This window comes from Bubalus kerabau, chromosome 18 (assembly GCF_029407905.1).
Source record: "Bubalus kerabau isolate K-KA32 ecotype Philippines breed swamp buffalo chromosome 18, PCC_UOA_SB_1v2, whole genome shotgun sequence".
Classification (NCBI taxonomy): domain Eukaryota; kingdom Metazoa; phylum Chordata; class Mammalia; order Artiodactyla; family Bovidae; genus Bubalus; species Bubalus kerabau.
The window spans coordinates 6,542,627-6,569,562 of NC_073641.1; the positions used below are offsets into that span (position 1 = coordinate 6,542,627).

General features: G+C 52.6%; 1 protein-coding gene across 2 annotated transcripts in view; it reads left to right on the plus strand.

Moving 5' to 3' along the window:
* ERGIC1 (endoplasmic reticulum-golgi intermediate compartment 1) overlaps positions 1-26,936 on the plus strand; it is a 115,964-nt gene that overhangs the window by 68,076 nt on the left and 20,952 nt on the right. For both annotated transcript variants that reach the window (XM_055554711.1, XM_055554712.1), the window contains exons 4-7: positions 3,657-3,751; positions 7,777-7,901; positions 19,846-19,950; positions 24,837-24,897. In XM_055554711.1, the coding sequence (XP_055410686.1) occupies positions 3,657-3,751; positions 7,777-7,901; positions 19,846-19,950; positions 24,837-24,897 (386 nt within the window). The remainder of the gene's footprint in view (positions 1-3,656; positions 3,752-7,776; positions 7,902-19,845; positions 19,951-24,836; positions 24,898-26,936) is intronic.

The following is a 26,936-nucleotide window of genomic DNA, read 5'->3' on the forward strand; positions in this document are numbered from 1 at the left end:
GGGGAGGCAGTGTGAGCCCTGGAGAGCCTGGCGGAAGGCAGGCCTGAGTTGGGGCTCCACCTTGACCGACTCATTGGGGAAGGGGCTCACCTTCTCTGAGCCTCAGTTTCCTGGTTCTGGAATGGAGATCAAGGACCCCCTGGTGGTCCAGTGGTTAGGACTCCACACTTCCACTTCAAGGGGCACGGGTCAGGGAACTAAGATCCCACATGCTGCGTGACATGGCCAAAAAAGAGAATGAAATGGAGATCAGGATATTTCCCAGGAGCAGATGGGATTACATGAACGTGTATAGACCTGTTTGGGCCTTTCCTGGCTTCATGGGCTGCAGGCCCAGCCATCTGAAGGCTAAGCCAGGCCTGTCGCTCCCTCATCTCTGAGCACATCCTTGTGGCTCCCTAGGAAACAGGCCCCAGGTATCTTTCCGAGCCTACCTTTTCTTGTTAATTGAACATCGTGACATTGCACCAGGAGCTAGGGACACAAAGACAGGGTCTTAGTAAAAATGAAGTCCCTTTGACTCATTCTTTCCCAAAGAAGTGATCATTCACAAGGCTTTAGAGTCCAGCTGTTTGGAGCCAACAGTCCTTTATGTTACAGCCTGTGGAGAGGACCCACAGGACCTGACTTTATGTTTAAAATAACCACAGCCTGGCTGCCTCACGCACTGTCCATTAGGCTGGTCTCTGGAGTTGGTGCTCTCTCCCTGTGGGGAGTGACCTGGGAATCAGAGGTGGGCTTCAGCCACAGCCGCCTGGTGTCCACTCAGGAAGTCATCGAGGATGTCTCCAAGTCACCTTGAGCTCGGCACAGCCGTATGGAATTTGGTGTTTTTCCTTCCCCAGTAGTCCTGGGCTCCCTCTTTCAGGGGCTCCCAGCCTAACACGTGGTTCCAGAAAGAAACACGGCCATCTGCTAACAGGCCTCCGTCCACCCATCCCCATGCCCTGTCCGTTGGCGAGTCCTGGCTGCTCTGCACCCTGTACGCTGCATCTCTCCCTCCTCTCCATCTTCCTGGACACTGGGTCCAGGCTGCCACCTCTGACCACAACAGCAGCCTCCTAGGTCTTCCTGGTGCACAGGGACCCCCTGGGCCATCCTTGAATCTGCCCGAGGGATCCTGTGCCAGCCAGACCACACTGCTGTGCTTGGGATCAGTGTGAAGGCCTCCTGTATCCTCGTGCCCGCCTAACCTGGCCTCTGCCCCTTCTCTGACTGCATCACGCCCATTTCCCTTTGCCTTGCAGCCATGGCAACCTTCATGCATTTCCCCAAATGACCCCTGCCCTCCCTGCTTCCAGGGTTCTGCACAGGCTGTCCCAACGACTCTCCCTCCCTCTTTGCCAGGACAGCCTCCTCATCCTTCAGACCTCATCTCTCATCTCAGACACCTTCCCAGCTCACTCTCCCCAGGGGTCCATCACCCTGTGAGTCTCCCCGCAGCACCCAGAAGCTTTCCATCAAAGCAGTCATCATAGTTGGGGTGACGTGTTTATTTAGGAGGCAAACAGTGTCTCAGCTCAGTGAAGGCAGTTGTTGGTTATTCAGTTACTAAGTCGTGTCTGACTCTTTGCGACCCCACAGACTGCAGCATGCCAGTCTGTGTCCCTCACTGTCTCCCGAAATTTGCTCAAACTAATGTCCATTGAGTTGGTTATGCCATCCAGCCATCTCATCCTCTGTCACCCCCTTCTCCTCCTGCCCTCGATCTTTCCCAACATCCAGGGTCCTTTGGATCAGGTGGCCAAAGTATTGGAGCTTCAGCATCAGTTCTTCCAATGAATATTCAGGGTTGATTTCCTTTAGGATTGACTGGTTTGATCTCCTTGCTGTCCGAGGGACTCCCAAGAGTCTTCTCCAGCACCACAGTTTGAGAGCATCAGTTCTTCGGCACTCAGCCTTCTTTATGGTCCAACTCTCCCAACTGTACATGACTACTGGAAAAATCATAGCTTTGACTATGTGGGCTTTTGTTGGCAAATTGGCTTTTTAATACGCTGTCTAGGTTGTCATAGCTTTTATTCCAGGGAGCAAATGTCATAAATGAAGGCAGGGACCTTGTCTATCCGATTCCTCACTCTCTCAGTACATGTTCAAAAAGTATTGGTTGAAGGATTTTCCTTAAGGGTTCAGTGGCTAAGACTTCATGCTTCCAGTGCAGGGCACCCAGGTTCAACCCCTGGTCAGGGAACTAGATCCCACATGCCGCAACTAAGATTTCTCATGCCACAGATAAAGATCCCACTTGCTGCAACCAAGATCAAATATCCCAAGTGCTGCACCTAGGACCTGGTGCAGCCAAATCAGCAAGTAAATATTTGTTAATAAAAGAGCAGCTGGTGATCAAATAGGTCAGCGCACACTGAACACTTAGCATCTTGCCAGCAGGTCCCAATGTGGTGCTGTTGTCCCCGACAGCAAGGTGGCCTAGCTGTCCATGGAGCGACCTGCCCCACACTGCCTCCCCGCCCCACCCAGACACCCAGGTCCCTGTCCCCGAAAGCAGCAAGTATGTTACCTTACAAAGGTAAAAGGAACTTTACAGATGTGATTATGTCAAGGGTCGGGAGATCGGAGATGATCTTGGGTTATCGGGTGGATGGAATCATGAGAGTCCTCACAAGAGGGACAGAGGAGATCAGAGAGAAGAGCACCCCTGTGGCTGGCTCGGAAGGTGGAGGAAGGAGCCAGGAGCCGAGGCCTCTGGAAGCTGGAAACGGGTTTTCCCCGGAAGGAGTACAGCCCCACAGACCCATCTCAGACTTCTGACCTCCAAAAGTAGAAGAGAATAAATGTGTGTTTTGTTAGCCCATTAGGTTTGTGATAGTTTGTAACAGCAGACACAGGAAAGAGATCTATGTGCTAGTCATGTCTTGGATGTGATGCCTGGCCCAGGGCCTTGTGAGAGCTGGGGAGAGGATGGGCACCCAGAGACTGCCCCACTTGAGAGAGTCAGGGGAGCTCGAGGAGGAGGGAGTCTGGACCTGTGTGCCTGTTGGTGTCAGGCCCTGATCCCTAATATGGTCTCGTTTTTCAGGACACCCCATGAACAGTGGGTGGGGTACCCCCATTTAATCGATGGGTTCACAGAGGTGAAGTTATCTACCTGAGTTCCATAAAGAAGTGGCAGGATCACAAGTGGAAATGAATCGTCTGACTCCGAAAGCCATGCTCTTTCCACCATCCTGTCCAGTCCCCCTCCCCTCCTTCTGAGTGGTGAGGCCCAAATTTGGAGAATGCCATGGAGATGGGTTGTAATTCCCAAGGTGGTTCTCTCGGCAAATAATCCACCTGCAATGCAGGAGACTGCCTGCAGCACAGGAGACCCGGGTTTGGTCCCTGGGTCAGGAAAATCCTCTGGAGAAGGAAATGGCAATCCACTCCACTATTCTTGCCTGGAAAACCCCATGGACAGAGGAGCCTGGTGGGCTCTGATCCATGGGGTCACAAGAGTTGGACATGACTTTGCAACTAAGCCACAACCACATATGGAGATGGGAGCCCGGCTCCCCTGTGCCCGGGCAGGCCCAGGCTTCCCCCAGCTGGGAGTCCAGGTTATCAGAGCCATGGTCACCAAGTGAAGTGTCCCTGGCTGTCCCCTGCAGCCAGGATGGGTCCCCCCGTCTCATCAAGGCTCCCGTACTTGTCTCCCGTAGCGTGAACGAGCTGTACGTCGATGACCCGGACAAGGACAGCGGGGGCAAGATTGACGTCAGCCTGAACATCAGTCTCCCCAATTTGCACTGCGAATGTGAGTATTCCCAGCACCCCTCTGCTCCTCAAGACGCCACCTGTAGACAGTGCTGTGTGTGTAGAAGTGGTGAGATAAGTCAGGACATTAGGTGGATGGCAAGCTGCAAATAAGGAGCAGCAGGAATCTCTCCCTGCCTACTTTTCATGGGGAGGATGTCGTGCACGTGGGAATTAAAAAACTATATTTAAGAAACTGCCAACGATTTACCTCTAGAGAGTAGCCAGGTTGAGGTAGGGGTAGGGTGTCTCTGAGGTCAAGTTCCCAAGAAGCAAAGCCTAGATGTTTCGTAAGTGATTGAGTGAGGGAGGGCTCCCAGGAGGAACCTGTAAGGGCATGAGGGAGGCGAGACAACAGGCAGAGGTGTGTGTTCAGCAGATGTCTGATGGCAGCCTGATCCCACCGGGAGCTGTGGTGTGTGAATGACATCGTGGTTTGTCCCTCCTGGTAGCAAGGGGGCTGGCCTGTTGTTATCCATGGCCTTGGCTGATGGCTACAGAGTAGTGTGCGGGGAGGCCATGTAACCTCCCGGGCAATCCCAGGCATGGAGACCTTCAGCTACCCAGGAGGAGTCACCTGGAACAGGGTGAGCGCAGAGTTATTAGCCATGGGAAAATCCCCTTTTACTGTGCACTCCTTTATGTGTCTGTGGGGGGGCGGGGTGGGGGGCGCTTTTGTGGCTTTTGTTTGTTTCTCTAGTATATGTGCTGTCAAAGTGAGCACTTTAAAAAAAAATTTGTTTCAAAACCAAGAGAATGAATTACCTGTATAAAACAAAGCTCTTTGGGATTCTGGTTTAGGGATCAGATTCTAGCTCCTTTGCTTGCTGAAACTGTGTGGCCCTGGCTAAGGTGACCCCTCCTGGCCTCATTTCGTCAACTGTAAAACAGGCAGAGTGCTATCTCTTTTAAAATATATATATTATGTATTTATGGCTGTGCTGGACCTTCACTGCAGCGCTCGGGTTCCGTCTGCTTGTGGCCAGCGGGGCTTCTTTCTAGCTGCGGTGCGCAGGCTTCTCATGGCAGTGGCTTCTCCCGTTTTAGAGCACAGGCTCTAGGCGCACAGGCTCAGTAGTTGAGGCGCCCGGGCTTTAACTGTCCCTCGGCGCGTGGGATCCTCCCAGACCAAGGACTGAACCCGCGTCCCCTGCGTTGGCAGGCAGATTCTTTACCACTCGCCCCCAGGAAAGCCCAGCATGGTGCTGTCTCTGGCTTGTTGTTGGAGGCTCTGAGAAACTGGTTCCTAGATCTGTTCATGAGCAGGCTGGGTTTCCAGCTGCCCCTCTGCCCAGCCTGGCGCTGACCCTGTGCAGACCCTCCTCCTCCTCCCACTCCCTCCCTTCCTCCTGAAGGGCAGACCGTTGGGTGGGTCTGAGATAGGGAGAGATTCAACCCTGTTATTGCTTTTGGTGAGAATTACATCACAGTGTTGAACCCACAGTGGGCCCCGAGCCAGGGAACCTGTTGAAATGGGTTGGTTTTATTTTTATTTTTTCTCTTTCTCTCAGAAAAATACTTGGTCTGGCAGCTTCTCATTAGGGAGTTGGCCATGTCTCTGGAACAAGGAAATTCTTAGGCCGAGGACTGGGACCAGCAGGGCAGGGGTGGGAGGAGAGGTGGTTCTAGGCTGGGTTCCAGCCCAGGAGGGGCTGAGTGGCCTCAAGCTGCTGGTTGTGCTGACCCACGGGGCCTTCCCCACCCCGCCAGAGCCCCACACTCAGACTTTCCTTTAAGGAACTTCAGATTTGTGTTATAGAAAAAAAAATGCATGCTCATCATCGTACCTTTGGAAAATCTGGAGCAGCAGAGAAAGAAGAAATCGCCCATAATTCCACCCCCGATGACAGCATCAGTTGACATTTGACGCCGCTCCATCCCGCTGGCCTTCCCGTCCCTGCGCTTCTAAACATGGCTGAGATCATGCTGCCTGTGCAATCTCATATCCTGCTTTCAGAAATAATATTTTTCTGTTACACAACTAATAACAGGGATACTTTTTTAAAAAAGGTAATGAGTTCAAAATACAGAAGTAACATTAAAAAAAAGTAAAAGAAGTAAGTTCATTCCACAAGCCAGCCACCTGGAGGAATCCTCTGTCAGCAGCTGGGACCCGCTCCTCCCACCCCTGTGTGTCTGTCTGTCTGTCTGCAGACATAGGTCATGTTTGGTGGTGGTGGTTTTTTTTTTTTTAACATAATTGGGACCAGACTACAGGGGACCTTTCTGAGATTTCTTGTTTTTTTTCCGTTTGTATCTTGGGGCTCTTCTTATATTACTCATGATATTGGTAAAATAATAAGCACAGCTGCTGTTGATTCAGCCCTTACTCGGGGCCAGGCCGTGTCCCGAATCGCTTGGTTGTGTGAGTGCACTAAGATGAGGTGTTCTCGCAGAGAGGCCAGCGTCTGGATCCAGACTCTGTGGGTTTATGTCTAAGTGCCATTGTTTGTTAGCTGTGAGATCAAAGGTGAGTTACTTAACCTCTCTGTGCCTCAGTGTCCCCCAGTATAGGGTGGGTCTGATGATAATATCTTCCCCACAGGGGTGTTCAGAGGGTGTTTTTTCATGGAAAAGGCACTTGGAAGAGGGTCTAGCCCATAGTCAGTTCTGTTTTAACTAGGATAGAGCAAGCAACGGAGGCACAGAGAGGTTAGCTAACTTGCTCAAGGTGCTGTGGCCAGTAGGGGCAGAGCCAGGAACCCCAGACAGGACAGGACACCCCCAGAGCTCAGGCTGCCTCTCTCCACATATGGATTGAGTTTTTCCCTTGCACCCGCTGCACAGCGTCCTAGAGGGGGCTGTGCCATTGACCAGTCCCCCGTTGGTGGGCAGTTGGGTTGCTTCCCATCATCATGATTTCCAACCAGGTTGGCCGGAGCCTTGCATCACGTCTCAATGCGTGTGTGTCTGCGGAATGAGCTCCCTGGGGGTGGAACTGCTGAATCAAACGGAAACCTGCTTGCGTTTCCTTTAATCTGAACATTACGACATCAGCATTTCCCACATACTGCAGACCCGGGAGCATCATTTTTAATAGCGCATCACACTCCCTTCTATGGATGAGCCCTCTTGTCCTTCCGTCCCCCATTGAGGAATGCAGGGTTCTTCCCCTTTTTCCTTTTTATAGTCAGCTCACTGAAAATTGCTTCCAGCAGCTCTTTCTCTGTATCACAACCTGCTTTCTTAGCTTTCCTCTCAAGGCGATCTCTGCATCTCCATAGTTTACACGGATCCTGGGCTTGCTACTTAGACCATCTCAGGGAATACAATTGGTCTGAGCCTGCCCATTTTGCAGATTGGGAAGCTGAGTCATAGTAGGTGATGGAGAGTCACATTGGAGCCAGGACCAGGACTCCAGGCCCCAGGTCTCCCCTTTAACCTGGGAACTCAGAAAAGTGCCCATTCTCCTAGAGGGCAGGAACAGGCACTGGGTAAAGGAAGGTGTGAGTTGTGAATGAATGACTGCCTGACCCTGAATGATGCCCAGGGAACGCAGAGACCGTCTGAGACTTAGTAAGTGCTGACGTCCGTAAGGTACTTGCACCTACTGAGCACTAGGCCCCATTGTAAGCATTTTTAACACATACTAATTATCTGATCCTTGTGATTCTCCAAGGAAGCTTTAATTATTATCCCTCCCCCCACCCCACTCCCCATTCACAGGGAAGGAAACGAAGACATGAGAGGTGAAGTGCCTTAGCCAAGGTTGCAAGCTGGGAAAAGGCCAGACCAGGATTAAGACACTTTCTAAGCTTGGCCCTCCGCCGCCCCCCTGCAGCCTCGAAGCTAGCAGAGTCCTCACCCCTGCACCCCCCGACTCTCTTGCTGGCGGTGGTCGTGGCGGGGGACAGGAACACTGTGTGCCGCCTCTCTCTGGCTCCAGCCGTCCCTGTCTCCTCCTCTCTGTGACTCTAGACTGTGAGCTCCTGGATGGCTGGGGGCCCTGCCTGGCCATCCAGTGGATGCATGAGGGGTCCCTGTTTCTCTAGGTGTTCGTGACTCTTTTCTCCTTGTCCCCTGCAGTGGTTGGGCTTGACATCCAGGATGAGATGGGCAGGCATGAAGTGGGGCACATCGACAACTCGATGAAGATCCCGCTGAACAACGGGGTGGGCTGCCGCTTTGAGGGGCAGTTCAGCATCAACAAGGTAGGAGACCCTGCCTGGTCCCCTCTCGCCTGTTCCCCATCCCACCATCCCCTTCCTCCCTGGAAACTGGATGGTGGAGCTGTGCACCCACTCGCCCTCCCTCCCCAGACCCCTGGCAAGCTCATGACCAGCATCTAGGTACCTGGCAGTTCTTGCTGAGAATCTTGAGTGGGGGTTTCAGGCTCCCTGAGGTTTGGAGCCCCGCCTGGCTGGTTGAGGAAGGAGCTACTCTTCTCCCCAGCATGGAAGGAGTGGGTGGTGAGAAGACGGTGGGATTGGCAGCCCTGAACCCAAGTGTGCCTCCTTGCCCTACCCTCTCTTGGCCAAGCAAAGGTCTCCAGGTCACTCGAGCCATCTTAACCTCAGTCTTTAAATCTTTGGGCTGAGGGTGTGATGATAATAATAATATGACCCCATTCACTCCACAAAGTCTTTGTGATGATTAAATGAGCTGTTACACATTCATTCATTCAAACACTTCCATGGAGCACTGCTGTGTTCCGGCGTGGGCTGTCGGCTCTGGGCATGCCTGGGCTAGGTGGGCAGTGTTCCTGCACTGGTGGGGCTTCCATTCTAGTGGAGGAGGGCAGGCAGTGTGCAAACCAAAAAGCACTTCAGTGGGTGGTAAGTGCTGTGATGAGGGGTAAAGCAGGGGAGGTGTGAGAGTGGATGGGTTTGAAAATACCTAGTCAGCTCCAAAGGGCCATTCAGGTATCGATGTTGTTCTGTCACTAACACCAGGAGCTTCAGGTCCTAAGTTGAAGGTGTCCGCATGGTGCATTTGGGAAGCTGGGGACCCCAGAGGCGGCCAGCACCCTCCTGGGCTTTTTACGTGTTATTGCAGTGAAGCAACAGCTATGAGGTGGCAGCTTTTTACACATGAGGAAACAGACCCAGAGAGGTTAGCTGTCTCAGCCAAGGTTGCACGGCTGTCTCCATGTCCCCCAGGTCTCCTTCCCAGTCCCAGACAGACTGAGCCACTGGCTTTTTCCCCACTGTGCTGTGTCTTCATAGTGGCACACGGACTTCTCTAGCTGTGTAGGCTCTCTAGCTGCACGGGCCTGCAGAGGCTCCAGGGCGCAGTGGCTCAGTACTTACACGGCATTGGCTTAGTAGTTTCCCGACCAGGGATCAAAGCCAAGTCCCCGGCCTTGGAAAGTGGGTTCTTAACCACTGGACCACCAGGGAAGTTGTTGAGCTCCTGGTTTCTGCCTGCCCTCCTGCAGCCTCTGCTCAGATGTCCTTCTTCCTGCCATCTCAATTAGAGGTTGCAAACTCACTGACCACACTCAGCCCCAAAACAAGTTACATTTGCCCTGTAACAGCGTTCGGATCCATCAGAGCCAATATCAAAGACTGGGCGTCCAGATCTCTGGCTTTTATTTTTTTAATAAAGTTTTTATTATTAAAAAATTTCAAATATCGAAAAGGAGAAGGAAACTATAACCCCCATACACACATTCCCATCACCCTGCTTTGAGAACTGTCAACATCTGGTCAACCTTGTTTGTCCATACCTCCTCCACTCTCCAACTCACTCACTCTAGATTATTTAATATAGACATTCATTATATCTGTAAATAATTCAGTATTTATGTAAATACTTCAGTGTGACTAAAACCAAGTATTCTTTTTAGCATAGTCCCAATGCCATCATTACGCCTAAAAAATAATCTCTTATTATCATCAAACACCCACTTGGTGTCCAAATTCCTCCAATTTTCTAAAAAAAAATGTATTTTTCTGTGATATGTTCAAAACAATAACGACAAGGTTCATACATTGCCTTGTGTTTGGTTTGGTTAATGTTTCTTAAATCTTTCTAATCTATACTCTCTGTATATATGTATATCTTTACATTTATCTTTTTTCCAGCTTTATTGAGGTATAATTAACAAAGTTAAATTGTATATATTTAAGTGTACAGCATGATGTTTTTTCATTTAGTCCAGTTGTTTTTAAACATGGCTGCTCATTAGAAATGCTTCTGGAGCTTTGGAGAAGAATAACAATACCTGGGCATTTGTGTTTTTCAAAAAATTTCAAAGAAATCCTGTTATGCATCTGGATTTTTAAAAGTAGACTCAGGTTTTTCTATTAAATGGTATTTTTAATGATATAGAATTCTATTATTTTCAGTTGACCAATCATGATACAAATGGTATTAAGTGAATGATAGTTACATAATCACAATAGTAAAAGATGTTTATCAGTTTTCACAATCAATACCCAGACAAAAAAACAAAAGATAATTACGATTGCAAGCCATAATGGGAACATGATTAACCTAACAATATAAAATCATTACATACAATTGGGAGGTTAAGTAGAGTGAAGTGGCAGGTGGTGCATACGTGAACATGTTCTCATCCACTCAGCCAGTCTATGATTTTGGTTGGTACACTAAATCCATTTACAGTTAAGGTAATTATCAATACCTATGATTCTATTATCATTTTCTTAATTGTTTTGGGTTTATTTTGTGTAGGTCTTTTTCTTCTCTTGTGTTTCCTGCCTACAGGGGTTCCTTTAGTATTTGTTGTAAAGCTATTTTTTTGGTGATGAATTCTCTTAACTTTTGCTTGTCTGAAAATTTTTTGATTTCTCATCAAATCTGAACAAGAGTCTTGTTGGGTAGAGTATTTGTAGTTGTAGGTTCTTCCCTTTCTTCACTTTAAATATACCATGCCATTCCCTTCTGGCTTGTTGGGTTTCTGTTGAGAAATCAACTGATAACCTGATGGGAGTTCCCTTGTATGTTATTTGTCGTTTTTTGCTTATTGCTTTTAATATTTTGTCTTTGTCTCTAATTTTCATCATTTTTGATTACTGTCTGTCTCTGTGTGTTCCTCCTTCGGTGTTTCCTGCCCAAAACTCTCTGCTTCCTGGACTTGGTTTGCTATTTGCTTTCCCATGTTAGGGAAGTTTTCATCTGTTATTTCTTCATATATTTTCTCAGGTCCTTTCTGTTTCTTCTCCTTCCAGGATTTCTATAACACAAAAGTTGATGCGTTTAATGTTGTTCCAGAGGTCTCCTTGGCTGTCCTCATTTTTTTTTTTTTCCATTCTTTTTTATATACTCTGTTCTGGGGCAGTGGTTTCCACCATTCTGTTCTCCAGGTCACTTATCCGTCTTTGTGCCTCAGTTATTCTGCTATTGATTCCTTCCAGTATATTGTTCTCTCTGTTTGTTTGTTCTTTAGTTCTTCTAGGTCTTTGGTAAACATTTCTTGCATCTTCTTAATCTTTGCCTCTATTCTTTTTTCAAGATCCTGGATCATCTTCACTATCATTATTCTGAATTCTTTTTCTGGAAGGTTGCATATCTTTACTTCATTTGGTTGTTTTTCTGGGGCTTTATCTTATCCCTTCATTTGGTACAAAACCCTTTACTTTTTCATCCTGGTTTACTTTCTGTCATGTGGTTTTGTTTCTAGTCTCTGCGGGATTGTGGTTCTTGCTTCTTCTGTCTGCCCTCTGGTAGATGAGGCTAACAGGCTTGTATAAGCTTTTTGATGGGAGGAACTGGTGGTGAGAAAAACTGGGTCTTGCTCTGGTGGGCAGGGCCATGCTCAGTAAAACTTTAATTCAGTTGTCTGCTGATGGGTGGGTTGCTCTCCCTTCCTAGTGGTTGGCCTGAGGCACAGGCTCTATGGTAGGGTTAATGGCGACCTCCAAGAGGATCTACGCCAAGCGACCGCTTCCAGGACTGCTGCTGCCTGTGCCCTTGTCCCCTTGGCGAGCCATTGCCAATACACATCTCCACAGGAGACCCTCCAAAATTAGGGGATAGGTCTGGTTCAGTCTCCTGTGAGGTCACTGCTCCTTTACCCCGAGTCTTGGTGCACAGATTTTGTTTGCTAAGACTGGAGTCTGTTTTCCCCAGTCCTGTGGAAATCCTATAATCAAATCCCACTGGCCTTCAGAGTCAAACTCCCTGGGGATTCCCAGTCGCTTTGCAGATTCCCAAATTGGGAACCCTGACATGAGGCTCAGAACCTTCACAAAAGTGCAAGAACCTCTTTGGTATTATTGTTCTCCAGATTCTGAGTCTCCTACCCATTTGATTTTATTGTGATTGTACCCGTCCTCCCATCTTGTTGTGGCTGCTTCTTTGTCTTTGGACATGGGGTACCTATTTTTGGTGGGTTCTAGCACCCTCCTGTCAATGGTTGTTCAGATTTCTGGCTTTTAAAAGTCGCACTGAGCCTGAGTCTCATTGGAAACAACCACCTGGAGCTAAAGCCCGCTTAGTGTGCCCCCTTAGTGTGCCCCCCTTGGTGTGCCCCCCTTGGCGTGCCCTCCTTCCTGCAGTCCTGGCTGGATGACTGGGAGGCTCAGCCCAGATGCTGGGGATGATTGGACCTGTCTCTCTCTCCATGTGGTCTCTCCGTGTGGATTTCTTGCATCACAGCTCAGGTCTCCTTAAATGCTAAAGCACAGACTATCACTTCTGCCACATTTTGTGGGTTAATGGGAGTTAGCTGCTAGCCCAGGTTCTGCAGTGGAAATACGGAAGGACTGGGAGAAATACTCAAGGGTGTGGGTGCTGGGAGGAGTGGCTCAGGGCTCCCTTTGTTGATCAGCTACCACACAGGGTCTTGGCTGTGCCCTGTGACTTGGATCTATGGTGTGTGTGTTGGGGCCCATTTGAAGGTTTTAAGCAGGAAAGCAGTGTAGTTGATTTATGCTTTAGAATTGCACTATCCAGTACAGTAGCCTACAGCTCCATTTAAATTAACTTCTGTTTAATTGAGTAAAATTCAGTCCCCTAGTCTCAGTTGCCACATTGCAAGCGCTCCATAGCCACACGTGGCTAGTGGCTACCATATTAGTGCAGATATGAAACATTTCCATCATCAGGGAATGTTCTCCTGGACAGCAGATCTTTAGGAAGGTCACTTGGGCATCTACACGGAGGTAGACAGGAGGGGGCCAAGAGCAGAGGTCACAGGCGATGCTTGTGGCAGTGGTATTGGAGAGAAGGGTCCAGACCAGGGAGGTGGCGTCAACAAGACTTACTGATCAATTGGTTGTGGGTGGCGAGGGTGAGAGTGGAATCAAAGAAACCTCCTGGGCTTTTGTCTCGACAGCCAGGCGATCCCGTTTTCTATATATGGAAGCATGGAAAAGCACGGATTCTGTGGGAGTGGGGGCTGGGACTCAGTCCGTCAATTCTGGACACGTGTCCTTTAGGATTCTCACTGGAGACGTTAAATTGGAAGTTGAGGGGGTACTTCTGGAGCTCGTTGGAGAGCTCTGGGCTGGAGATATAAATGTGGGAGTCATCTGTAAACAGATGATGGCTGTCGTAGGTCTATGTCAGCACCCCTCAAAGTGGGGTCCCCAAGTTACAACAGCATGGATGGACCCAGATGGTTATCATACCAAGTGAGGTAAGTCAGAAGGAGAAAGACAGGTACTGTATCATACCGCTTATACGCAGAATCTAAAATATGACCCAAACTTATCTACAAAACGGAAGCAGACTCACAGACAGAACAGACTTGTGCTTGCCGAGGGGGAGGGAGGGGTGGACTGGGAGTTTAGGGCTAGCAGTGAAAACTATTGCAGATAGAATGGATAAACAGCAAGGTCCTACTGGATAGCCCAGGGAACTATATTCAGTATCCTGTGATTAAGCCATAATGGAAGAGGATATGAAAAAGAATGTATGTATGTATAACTGAGTCACTTTGCAATGCAGCAGAAATTAATACAACATTGTTAATCAACTATATGTCAACAAATAAATAAAGTGGGTCCCCCAGCAAGAGCAGTAGCATCACCCGGAACCTGTCAGGAATGCAGATTCTCAGGCCCCACATCAGACCTACTGAATCTGTGTTGTAACAAGCCCTCCAGGGAGTTCTGATGCCACTCATGTTTGAGAATTGTTGGTCTGAGCTAGATTACCTAGGGAGAGGTGTAGAGTGTTCTCAACCTGGGTTCCACAGACGCCCCAGGAATGCAGATCAAATTCAAGGAGTCTGTGAACCTGGATGGAAGAAAAAAAATGACATGTTTATTTTTATAAGTGCTAAACTCTGATTCAGCACTCTCTTCTATGCTGAATGTAGGCAATAAGCCATGGTAGCATTAGCAGCACCCGTGACCTTGTCACCAATAGAAATTACAATACATATGTCACATTAAAATTATCACATATCATTTTGAGATGCTGTTTACACTCATCACAGTTTTGAAATTACAGTCATTAGTTGGCCTGCGACCAGGTCTTGTTATTTGCTGCATTAATAAAGAGGCATGTGCAAATGTTTGATTTATTTTCATTTCTGTTTAAAATATTATTTCTTACTCTCTGATTCTATATGTTTTATGCATTTGAAACACTTGAAGCAATTAAAATGTAGGTGTTGGCAGACTGACAAAGGGTTCATGGCACCAAAAATATAAGAACCTCAGATCTTGATAAGGATGCAGTTTGAGGACCGACTTCTGATGCCCACCAGCGTTTAGAAGTGGGCAGGAAAGGCAGAAGGAGCAGCCAGATAGGCCCGAGGAAACCAGGGCTGAGTGGGCCCTGGAGTCTGGAAGAGAACGTCAGCAAAGAGGGGGGCTGGTGCTCCAGGGATGGGGTGGACCCTGACCCACGTGCTGCAGGGAAAGTCCCCGCACGAGAGAGAACAGGACCACTGACCCACGTGCTGCAGGGAAAGTCCTCCGCTTGAGGACGGGGTGGACCCTGACCCACGTGCTGCAGGGAAAGCCCCCGCACGACAGAGAACAGGACCACTGACCCATGTGCTGCAGGGAAAGCCCCTGCGCGAGAGAGAACAGGACCACTGACCCACGTGCTGCAGGGAGAGCCCGCTGTGCAAGAGAGAACAGGACCACTGCACAGCAGGGTTCTTGGGATGCTGGCCGCAGTGGAGGACAGGCCTCGGAGATAGGGAAGGCCAGTGTGCGCATAGCACAGGGAGGTGGGTGCCCCGCCTCCAGCGCCCTCTCTCTGGGCCCCTCTCTGCCTGGAGAGCTGCCGCTCCCTCACAGGTCTTGACACGGATCCCTCGGGGCACCCTCCCTCCCCTTCCTCCACCATCATGGTCCAGATGTTGCTCTAGTCCTTTTCACACTCTAACTTCTTTGGACCATTGCTTCCCCTTCCGCCTGCTCATTCGTTCATGCATCCTGCTCTCCAGTGCCTACTGTGTGCCTGGCTCCACGTTCGGCACTGGGATGCGGTGTCAAGAGAAGCGACGGAGGCCCCTGCTCTTGGTGGCACTTACGGTCTGTTACGGGGTGACAGGTAAACCCTCAAGCCAGTGTGTAATTTAATGAAGCAGCTGGGGAGAGAATGAAGTGAGTGTTACGGTGGAGGAGACCCATTGAGACAGTCAGAGAAGGCCTGTCTGTGGGGTGGGAAGATGGTTGAAATGAACGAGCAACACATACACACCTCCCTCTTGTGGGGGTCTCCCTGGCGAGGGGTGTGATCGCGTGGGTTAGGCAGATATGGACACCCCAGATGGTGAGCAGGAGGCACCCGGGAGAGACAGGAGGCCCGCCTGGGAAACAGCCCAGTGCCACACCCTCCCTGGCATGGCAGCCATGCCAAGGCTACAGGTGGCTCCCCTCAGCAGGCTCTGATGGGTCTCCTGCTGGCTCTGGCTGAAGGAGAACTTGCTCTTTGGGGTCAGACAGACCTGTGGTTGAGAATCCTAGCAACGACGTCCACTGGTCAAAAGCCTAAGCAATTTTAGCCTCTCTGAGCCTCAGTTTCCTCGTCTGTAAGATGGGGATAGTGATACTGCCCTCACAACTTGTGAGACGTGAACAAATTAAAATCTGTAAAGTGCGTGTCGCAGTGGGGACAGGACAAGTCTCGGTGCCCTTCCCCAGCTGGCCCTATCTCCTGTCAGTGGGGTATCCGTGATCTCATCAGCTGGCACCTGCCAGCACTCCGGTGCTGGACAGACCGAAGTGTGCAGGGATGACATCCAAGAAGCGGGCTTTCTCTGGTCAAGGAGGGCTGGGATTCTAGAACAGGGTCACACCAGCCCTCACCTCCTGGCGGCCGCTTATTGGGTTCTCACCTGGCCCTTCCCCACTGTTAGCTTACTTAGTCCTTGCAGCAGTGCGTCAGAAACAGGCGCAGGGTATTACGTGAACTGCTAAAGGGCCAGGAGCCAGGATCTGGAGCCAGGCCACCTGGCAGCAGGCTCCCTGCTCTGTCCCCGCACCCCTGCTCGCTGTGGCTTCCAGCCAGCATCTCGGTCACAGCTCAGGCCAGCCTCCTGTGCAGGGTTAAGGGTTCGTGCCTCCCTGGAGCACCCTGTCAAGGGTGCTTTGATAGGAAAGGCAGCTGTGATGATGGTGAGGTCCGCAGCCCCCCACCCCCCCCATCTCCCAGCAACAGGTTCACACTTGCCCCGTGACCCCCTCATCCATTCATCAGGAGGTCAGCCTGATCCCAGAGTGCGCGTGTTTCAAGCAGCCCCAAGCTGCGTGGACTCCTTGCTTAATCACCCAGCCCCCCAGGAGGAGGACAGGATGGCCAACCGAGCTCCGTCTATATGTTTTTGAACACCCATCAGAGACACTGACGTCGGTTCCTAAGTCACAGCTCTAAAAGCGTCGTCTCTGCTTTCTTCAGCCCAGCGTGTGCTGGCATGAGTCAGCCACCTGTGATGGATTCCGTGCCAAGGGGGAGTGGGTCACTGAGTCACAGCCTTGCGGGGCAGCCGCGGGTGGCAGATGCGTGGAGCCAGCCTCCTTGACTCACTTGACTCTGGCCGCGTGAGGCCCAGGCTCCAAGCCCAGTTCCGAACCCTGCCCACGACCTTGTCCACAGGGGGCCCCATGTCACTGCCTAGAAAAACTCAGAAGGACGCATACCGGATGCTGTCAGCTTCTTACTTCTGGGGGCAGCAGGCAGTGGGACTTCAGTTCTGATTTCATCACGTGACATTTTTCATAGTGAAAAATACATTTCCTGGTGGCTCAGACAGTAAAGAATCTGCCTGTGATGCAGGAGCCCCAGGTTCGATCCCTGGGTTGGGGAGCTCCCCTGGAGAAGGAAATGCCTACCCACTCTAGTATTCTTGCCTGGAGAATTCCATGAACAGAGGAGCACGGCAGGCTACTGTCCATAGAGTCGCAGAGAGTCCTACACGACTGAGCTACTTTCACTTTCACATGTAGATATTGTTTATTTAACTAACAATGAAGGTTAACTTAGTTTTAGAATGCAGTAGGATCTCCACCCTGCACATGTACATTTTTTCCCTCTTCCAGAAGGGTTGTTCTCTCTCTCGGCTCGAATGTGTTTGTGCCATGACGCCAACCCAGTAACACCTGCCATCAGTTTTGTATTCCTCATCTCATTTAACCCTCCCACAACCCTTTGTGGTTATTATTCCCATTTTCCTGATGGGGAAACCGAGGCACAGAGTGGTAGGTACTGACCTTGCCCAGGGGCCTCCAGCTAGGAAGTGAGGCCAGACCAGAACCTGTGTGTGGCCCTCGGCTGCTGCCCTACCATTGGGCCCCTGAAGTGGGCAGCGCTGTCCCGCCAGGGAGATCTTGCCAAGCTGTTGTTCCTGTCCCCCCAGCCAGGCCCAGCAGGTTGCCCCTCCTCCGAGCAGCCCAGGGCACCGTGACTCACTGAGGCCAGGCTGTTGGCCTGGTCCCTCTCCCGTCAGTCCAAAGCTCAGGTCCCAGTGAAGACAGGAATATTGCTGCAGGAAGCCCACAGCTTTATGCTGGAGACAGGTGTGCTTATCAAATAAGCAGACTTTGATGGACTGGTGGGCTGGTGGATGCTAAGCCATAAGCCATATTCCTTCCTCCAGTGCAGCTTTTTAAGGTTTTGTTGAGCTGGAATGAACTAAAGCCTGAGTTTTTCAGTGTGGCGTTCGGGGCCTTTGCTAAGCAGCCCCCCACCTCACCCCACCCCTGCCCTGTGGCTCTTTGTCTCGTGCCGTAGCCACAGCCCCAGGTCTCATACCCAACTCTTCTTGTTCCTCACACGTGCCACCAACCCAGCAACTTCTGATCTCCACACCTGTTCACGCCGGTCCCTCTGCCCAAATGCCCTTCCCCCTTGTTCCTGACTCATCTTCAGAGCCTTAGCACAGGGTCTTCTTTTCCCTGAGAACACCCCCAGATGAGTTGGGGGCCCTCCATCATCGCTCCCACAGTCTTGGCTTCCCTCTGGACCAATGTGGTCAGGCAGCCGCATTTTCTGTCCTGAGTCTGTGTCACAGCAGGCCAAGGGCTCATCCAGGGCCAGGCTCTCATCTGGGTCATCTCCCCGAGCCTGGCACCTCCTGAAGGACTGGCACCTCCTGAAGGGCTTGCCTCCACATGGCATCAGCCCAGGGCTGCTGAGGTCAGTCGCCCCAGTTTTGACGTGTGACAATAGCAAGTTTCTTCACTGCTCTGAGCCTCGGTTTCCTTTTCTGTAAAACAGAAGTTGTTCAGTCACTCAGTTGTGTCCAACTCTTTGCGACCCCAGGGACTGCAGCATGCTAGGCCTCCCTGTCCTTCACCATCTCCCAGAGTTTGCTCAAACTCATGTCCATTGAGTCGGCGATACCATCCAACCATTTCATCCTCTGTCATCCCCTTCTCCTCCTGCCCTCAGTGTCTCCCTGCATCAGGGTTTTTTCCAATGAGTTGGTTCATTGCATCAGGTGGCCAAAGTATTGGAACTTCAGCTTCAGTCGTTCCAGTGAATATTCAGGAGTTACCGGGTGCCAAAGCCAAAAGTGCTATTTTAAGGATTAATGTCATTTATTCATTCTTTCATTCATTCAGTACATATTTATTAAGCACCTGCTCTGGGTCAGGGTCTGGGGAATACAGCATCAAGTCAGGCACAGACCCTACCGGTGGACGGTTTCTGTTCTTGTGGGGGGACGCAGATGAGAACAAGTTAGGGCAAGGTGGCACGTGATGCTGAGTGCTTTAGCAGCATCAGGGGCTTGGGGGATGGTGGGGGTGGGTCCTGGAGCAGAGGCCAGAGGGCGAGCCATGTGGAAGAGGGTTCCAGCAGGGGGCGCAGCACAAAGGCCCAAGATGGTACCACACTGTTCCCGGGGCAGCAGGGAGGCCGGCGTGGCCAGAGGGAGGAAGCAGAGCAGGACGCGAGGATGTGGCTTCACCTCGAGAACAGAAGCCTTGGAGGGTCCTGAGCAGAGGCATGCCGGGACCAAACCCAGGTTCAAAAGGTCCCCACTGGGCACCGTTGGGGAAGGGCCCCGGGGAGTAAAGGGTGGCAGCTGGGAACCCAGCGGGGACGCTGCCACTGCATCCAGTCCAGGAAGGCGGTGGAGGCCGGAGGGGTCAGATGCTGGGCATCTCAGGGGTGGAGCTGGCAGCATTTCCTAATGGGCGGGATGTCTGTGTGAGAGGAAGACAGGGCCAGGACGACACCGAGGGCAGTGGTCTGAGCAGCGGTGGGGAGGGAGGCCCCAGGAGGCTCCGTGGCGGCCTCCCTGGTGCCGCTCGCTTGAGCGGATGGTCATCCTGCAGTACCACTCACAGACTGCGCTCTGCAGGGTCTCAGCACCAGAGGGGAAAGGGGGGCCCTGCGGTCTCAACTTCAAGGGCCCCAGTCTGCAGTGATGCGGTAGACAGGCTAGTGATGGTGTTTGGGGTGTGAGGATGCTTCCTGAGTCTGCACGGCTACCCACCACGCGGGGAACAGCCAGGGATTGATGATGGGCGGCTGCCTCTCTGAGCCTCGGTCCTTCACCAGGCGCCCAGCTGGGCCCTTTACATGCCTCCTCCACCCACAGCCTGGCAGCCCCCTCCAGTGGGTACTGTTAACACCCCCTTTCCACAGACAAGGAGTCTGAGGCTAAGAGAGAGCCATGTCCCACGGCTGGGAAATGGCCAAGTTCAGCCCAGGTGAGGCCCTGCACCCCGCCCATTGGGGCTGCCACCCAGCCCCTGAGCTCTCCCATCTCTCCCCCAGGTCCCGGGCAACTTCCACGTGTCCACACACAGTGCCACAGCCCAGCCGCAGAACCCGGACATGACTCATGTCATCCACAAGCTCTCCTTTGGGGACACGCTGCAGGTGAGCGGGCCACAGCTGGTGTGGGTGCAGATGGACATCCGTGCCTCTTCTGTCCTGCTCGGGCACTGAGAGGCCCTCCAAAGGGGTCACGCCCTTCGGGCCACTGCTCCACCAAACGCCCCCCGTCTTCCTTCAGAGCGTGGCTGCCCTGTCCCCCACACTGCTCTCAGAGCCTCAGCTTGAGACTGGGGCCTGGGGAGGGGACCGACTTTCACGAGCAAGTCCTCAGTGTTGGCGCTCTCTCTGCGCCAGGCTGGCCTCGGGAGGGAGCAGGGGGCGCCGCATCTGACAGCGGGAGACGGGCCCGGAGGAGCCACTTGTCCGGGGCCCCCCAGCGGGTGTCGGCCTCGAGTCCGAGGCCATGTCCGCCATGGTGTCGGTGCCCACGTCTATTCAGGAGGCATGAAGGAAGTGTCCTGAGAATCCTTGTGATTTTGATGGGAAGGGCCACATCCGGCCAGCCCGGCCCGACAGTTTCCTCCCCGGGATGGTGGACGCTGACCGCCTGATCTCTGCCGGCCACGAGAAGGCAGCTATGCTGCCGGCTGTCCTCCGCCCCCGGCACCGCAGTGCTGACGGGGAAGGCTGCTCTGCCCTGCGGGACAAGGGGGCATCGAGGCTCAGAAGCGGACGTAACTGCTCCAGCCGCGGTGCTGATCTAGCTACCCCAGCTCCTGCCCCCAAGTCTGGCTTGATGGGAATCCCGTTTTGTGGGTGAGGTCACTGCATTGGTCCCCTCCAGGCACGGTGATGTGTGCATGGGGCCCAGGTAGGCACATGAGCACATGCACACATGCCATTAACGCCCATGTGCACACACGTCTGCTCACATGAGCAGACATACTCATCAGACACACACTGAAAGGTGTGCCCTGACATACATGTGTTCGTACATGCACCCTGAGCGCACACATTGAACACACACCACATAGCACACACTCGGGTCTTACACAGCACACACACTGGGGTGTACAAGCGTTCTTGTAGGCAGCCCCCAAACCAGAGCAGTCATCCTTGGACACACATATACTCACCATTCAGAGATACACACACACATACACACACCACCCAGAGATACACACACCACCCAGGGATACAGACACCCCCTACCAGAGATACACACACACACCACCCAGAGACACACACACCCACACCCCCGGACTGGAACGTCTTACACACGGATCCACAAGCACACGAATGCCCCCACTGCCTGCCTCACACGTTTGTGCCACACATGCTGAGGCTTACTGAATCCTGTGTGTGCTGAGCACCTTCCTTCACAAGCATGATCCTCTTTTACCCTCTCAGCAGCCCCAAAGACACTAGATGTTGTCCCAGAGAGAGCACAGCCTGGCACAGAGCCCAGCTCTGAAGCCAGCTCTGCCTGGGGGCCACACCGTGGGCTGCCTCCCGTGCGCTATCTCACTTCTTCCCCTCCACGTTGCTCCTGCTTCTGTCCTGACACCTTTGCCCCACCACGTGATCGAGCACCGCCTTCCCAGGCTCTTTGGAAGCTCCAGAGGTTTTCCTCTTGGAGGTGAGGCTTTGGAACAGTGCAGGCGAGATGTCTCTGGGCCAGACTCGCTGTCCACACACTCTGGGAAGCACAGCCTGTCCTAGGACTGTGGACCCTACCTGAAGGCGAATTCACACAGGCTTCACACCCACAGCCTCCCATCTTTCTGTTCAAGGGACTGCTCTGCGATGGTTTCCCTGCCTGCCTTTCAGGGTTCGGATCCTGGCTTCACTACTTACAAGTTGTGTGACCATGAACAAATTATTTATTCTTGCTAAGCCTCAGTGATTTCATCTGTAAAATGGGAACAGTAATGGTACCTTCCTCATAGAATTGTAGTGAAGATAAAATAAATTCATGCAGGTGAAGCTCTTGAGCAGCTGCCTGGCTCAGAGTGAAATGAGCTGTGGCCTTACTCTGCACCAGGCCCTGCAGGGTGAGATGCCGCCAGCGCGCAGGGACTCCCACGGCCGTGGGGGAGATAGACGTGGGGTGCTCACCATCCAGCGGGACAGGAGCTGACCAACCGCAGGCAGGCAGAGGGGCTGGGGCCCTCCATCTGTGGGCGCTGGGCAGCATCCCAGCTGCCTGTGCGACCCACCAGGTCAGCAGACCCTTGGCACGGCGGGGGACGTGGGCACTGTGAGCCCTGGTGTGCGCATGGGGAGACTGAGACCGGAGTCATAGCCCAGGGTCACGCAGCTCCCTGGAGGCGCCCCCAGAGTCCAAACCCCATCTTGGCAGCAGACCACACTCCCTCGTGGGCGCTGTTGACCCCGCAGCCTGCACTTTCTCACTGGGGACCAGTGTTCAGATGAAGCCCGGTTGAACCATCACAAAAACCCCCTCAAGGATGCCGGGTGACATTTATTTTTCCTGAGGATGAAACAGGGTCAGAGAGGTTCAGTAACCTGCCCAGGGGCGCACAGCTTGAAAACTAGGTGTGTCTGGCCCCAGGCCTTCCTTGACTGTGCCTCAGAGAGTTATGAATTCATCAGACCCCCTCACGGAGAAGGCGATGGCACCCCACTCCAGTACTCTTGCCTGGAAAATCCCATGGATGGAGGAGCCCTGTAGGCTGCAGTCCATGGGGTCCCTCAGAGTCGGACATGACTGAGTGACTTCACTTTCACTTTTCACCTTCATGCATTGGAGAAGGAAATGGCAACCCACTCCAGTGTTCTTGCCTGGAGAATCCCAGGGACAGGGGAGCCTGGTGGGCTGCTGTCTGTGGGGTCACACAGAGTCGGACATGACTGAAGCGACTTAGCAGTAGCAGCAGCAGCAGCAGCAGACCCCCTCAAAATCTCTGCTCTGCTCCAAGCTTTGCCTGAGGCCCTGGGGTAATAGCAGTGGATTCTTGCCCTCAAGTGAAGGAGAGACTAAGTGTAAATAAATGCAATTACAAGAGAGAAGAGGGGCATAGGATTCTGGGCAGTGATATGGAGATGAGGGCAGGGTACTCCCTAGCTTGGAAAGTCGGGGCGGGCTTCCCTGAGGAGGTGACATCCAAGATGACATCTAAGCCAAGCACTGAAGGGTGAGAAGGATTTGGCCAAGCTCAGGACAGGGAGGTCTCATGGGCAGGGGCATCTTGCATGTCACCCCTCTCCTAGAGCACCCACTCTGTGGCACATCCAATTAGTCGTTTTCATATAAAAGACCCTCAAGATCAGTTTCAGGAAAAAAAAAAAAGTGGACCAGCAAGTATCCATGACATCAGAACGGTGTTCTGTGCATGAGATGCCAGGGGCTCATCAGAGTCAGCGCAGAGCGGGGAGCAGGGAGCTGGGTTTTAGGTAGAGAGAGACCCACATTAGATTTAGGAAGGTAGGGTCTGACGAGGGCAGGTGGCTGTCATAGGAAGAGCACCCACCTGCCTTGTGGAAGGTGAGGCGAGGCTGCAGGTGGGGAGATGACGGAAGGGCTGCAGCCAAGCCCAGGGGACAGGAGGGGAGAGGGGAGGGACGGTCTTGCATTGCCGTCCGCTGCTGCAGGACACAAGGGCAGTAATAGCCTCCTACTTGCTTCTTATGGTGGAAATAGGATTTTTTAAAAATGTAAAATACTTAGCTGAGGATTTATCTACCCATTCATCATCCATCATCCATTCAACAAATATTTATTGAGGCCCTACTATGTGCTGGGTGTTCCACACATTGGTGAGGATGAGCCTGGTCCCTGCCTGTATGGAGTGTTGAATAACCTAGAGAGGAGGACAGAAATTAATCAAATAATCATACAAACGAATGTCAGGTACAACCCCGACACGCGACGATGTGAGGGAACATTCTAGCACTCTGGCCTCCACAGCCACTGTCCTGGGATTAGAAACCATGTCATTAGCTGGTCTCCGGGCACAAGAGACAAGCCTTCCCATGGCCTTGTTGAGAGTGTGCAGCTCTGTTAAGTGCTTGATGGACGTCAGTGGCCTGAGGCTGGGTTAAGGGGGCGGGTCACCCACTGTCCCTGAGTGGCCCTTACTGTAGGAGCCTGTCCCCTCCGCCCTCTATGACCTCTTCCCTTCCCAGCCCTCATCCCATTCCTCTCTAGGGCCAAGCGAGCTCTGGTTCTCAGTCTCCAGGCCTACGTGTCTGCATGCGCTGCCTGCCTGGTAACTTCCCACTTTCCTACAAATCCTGCTGTCACTCCCCCCAGGAAGCCCTCCAGGAGGCCTACCCCGCCCACCCCTGTTAAGCAGGAGGACACAGTCCATGTACTGGGCACGCTTTGCCTGCTTTCAGTTTTCCTGGAGGCTGACCTGGTTTCCCACTGGCCTCAGAGGAGAGTAGGAGGTGGCCTTCAGCCCCTGCCTGGGGGGACACAGCCAGGCCGGCCGCCAGGAGGAGGCGTGTCTTCACAGCTCCTGTGTGTTCCCACCGCAGACAGGGTGGGTGCCCGCAGCCCTGGGCCCTCTCTGAGGGGGAGGTGGGGTCTCAGGAGGAGTGTGCTGGGACCCACCTCTGCCCGTGCCTGAGTTTCCCGTCTGCCTCCGTGCTTGAGCCCTGGCTTGAGGTCAGACAGACCTGAGCTGGACTCAGCCACCTCTCAGCCGCAGGACACTGGACAAGGTTCGGTGCTTCTCCAGACCTTGGTTTGCTCCTGTAATGAGCCTGTGGTCCCTCCTTAAAGGCATTGAATGAGACGATCCTCAGGACCCAGGACTGAGTGTCTCGCAGCAAGGGCGCGGAAGCAAGCTCGTGCCTCCTCTGTGCCTCGTGCCCCAGGACTTTCCGAGACAGACCGTGCTGGGTGTGCTGGGTGCCCGTTTTACACGCGGGCAAGGTCTCTAGACCAGCTGGTACCTGGCCGCTCCCCATCCCCAGGCCCGAGCCTAGAGGTGCGGCATCCTCACTGTGCTTCTCCGCAGGTCCACAACGTCCACGGCGCTTTCAACGCTCTCGGGGGAGCAGACAGACTCACCTCCAACCGTATGTACCACGCCCCCACCCCGGGAACAGCTTTCCGCCCAAGCTCCCCAGGGCAGCGGGGAAGGAAGGGGGACTGGAGGGAGCGTTGGCCAAGCCCTCGGTGTGAGCCACGCTGCTCATGCTTCATTCCCCCGGTTGGCCTGTGAGGACGCGGAATTAACCCATGTTACTGAGAAGGGAGGAGAGTGACTTGTCGGGGCTGATGGGGAGGACAGGGAAGGACTTGGCAGCCGAGACACACCATCAGCGCTCTGTGAATACCTGGCCGCCATTGTTATTGTTGCCATTTCATAATTTATTGTTGTCACGTAATTGTTGTTGGTTGATATAATCGCCCGAGATCCCCCAGGGAGTGCTGACACAGCCAGAGATCGTCCTGGCTCCAGGCGGCACCGTGGGAACGTGGCTTTGGGGGACTCAGCCTGGCCTCCTGGGCAGCCGTGCACCCCACCCCTCCTCTCGCTCCGGCCCCTCCCGGAGCCCCCTCCCTCCTAGGCTCCCTGGCACCTTAGTGCAGATTAAAGAGTGTGCCACGTGTTTGCACACCAACAGACGAGCACACAGACACACACCAACACACGTGTGTTCACACCCATGGGGCCTTGCCCAGAACGGGCCTGGGAGGCCTGGTCTGCTTATGTGGGTCTACTCACTGGGTCCTGCGAGACAGATTACCGGGACTGTTCTCATCTCCTCCCCTGAGTGCAGGTTTTCACCCATATGTCTTTAATTATTTCTTGAGGTACATTTACAGGCAGACCTCGGAGATACTGTGAGTTTGGTTCCCAGTTAACCCAGTGAACTGAAGATCGCAATAGAGCAGGTCACATGAATTTTTTGGTTTACCAGTGCATAGAAAAGTTACATTAAAAAAAAAAAAGAAAGAAAAGTTACATTTACAGTACACTGCAGTCTGTTAAGTGTGCAGTGGCATCATGTCTTCAAAAATAATGTAAATACCTTAGTTTAAAAATATTGCCAACAAGTGTATCACCTGATAACACAGGGTTGCCACAAACCTTCAGATTTGTTAAAAAAAAAAAAAAAAAGCACTGTCTTTGAAGCACAATAAAGCGGAGCAATAAAATGAGGTGTGCCTGTACTCGCTGCCAAACCAAGCATGGAACTGGGATAATCCAAGCAAAAGAGAACTTCCCTCCATGACCCGCCCCAACAAATCAGGCTTCTCATTTCTCCGTGTCACTGGGCCTCCTTGTCCGTGAGCAGAAGTCATTTTTTCCCAGCACAGAGCGCAGTTTACTTTCTGATGTTTGGGCCTGGCATTGTAACCACAGTTGGTGTGCAGGTTTCCCACTGGTCATGGACACGGCCATCTAGCAGCTCCACCACGGTCTATCTTGGTGGCCCGTCCTTTCATGGAAAACGTCTATTGTTTCTACCACAGTAATGCCTCTGATATTTACGGGATTTGCTTTACGTTACTATATTGCTTCCCGACTGGGTCCATGCCCACTCGTGCCACCTCCAGCAGCGTGTCAGTATATACCTGTACTTTCTGGTTTTCATGCAGATGTCTGGTTATAATGGAGGGGGATGATTCTTCGTATGGTGGGGTCATCATTGTGGTTCTGCTTGGGGGCAGCCTGCAAGGGGCCTGTCCGCCCCCACTTGCAGTTAGCCTGGACCCCTCAGCCACCCAATACTGGAGGAAGATCAGGCTAGGAAGGGTATGTGAGCCGTGGAGGGTGTGGGCAGGAAGCCTTTCCTCCTCCTGGGCTGCTGATGAAAGCAGGGGAGGAACCGCCGGGGTCCACCAGGCTCTCGCTTCCTCATTTCCCAAGCCCGGTTCCCAGCCACCCACCACGTGTCACTCTGCTCCCACGTCCCCATGGGGCTGCTTGTTATCATTCGGGTCTCAGCTCGAATGCCACCGCCTCAGAGAGAGCCTCTCCGACCACCTGTGTGCGGGAGCCACCACGCCTGGCAGCACACGGCTCTCTGTCCCGAGCACAGACCACTGTGTGGAAAATGCTGGAGAGGGACTCTGTTGATGATCTAGCTGTGATGATGATGGCGTT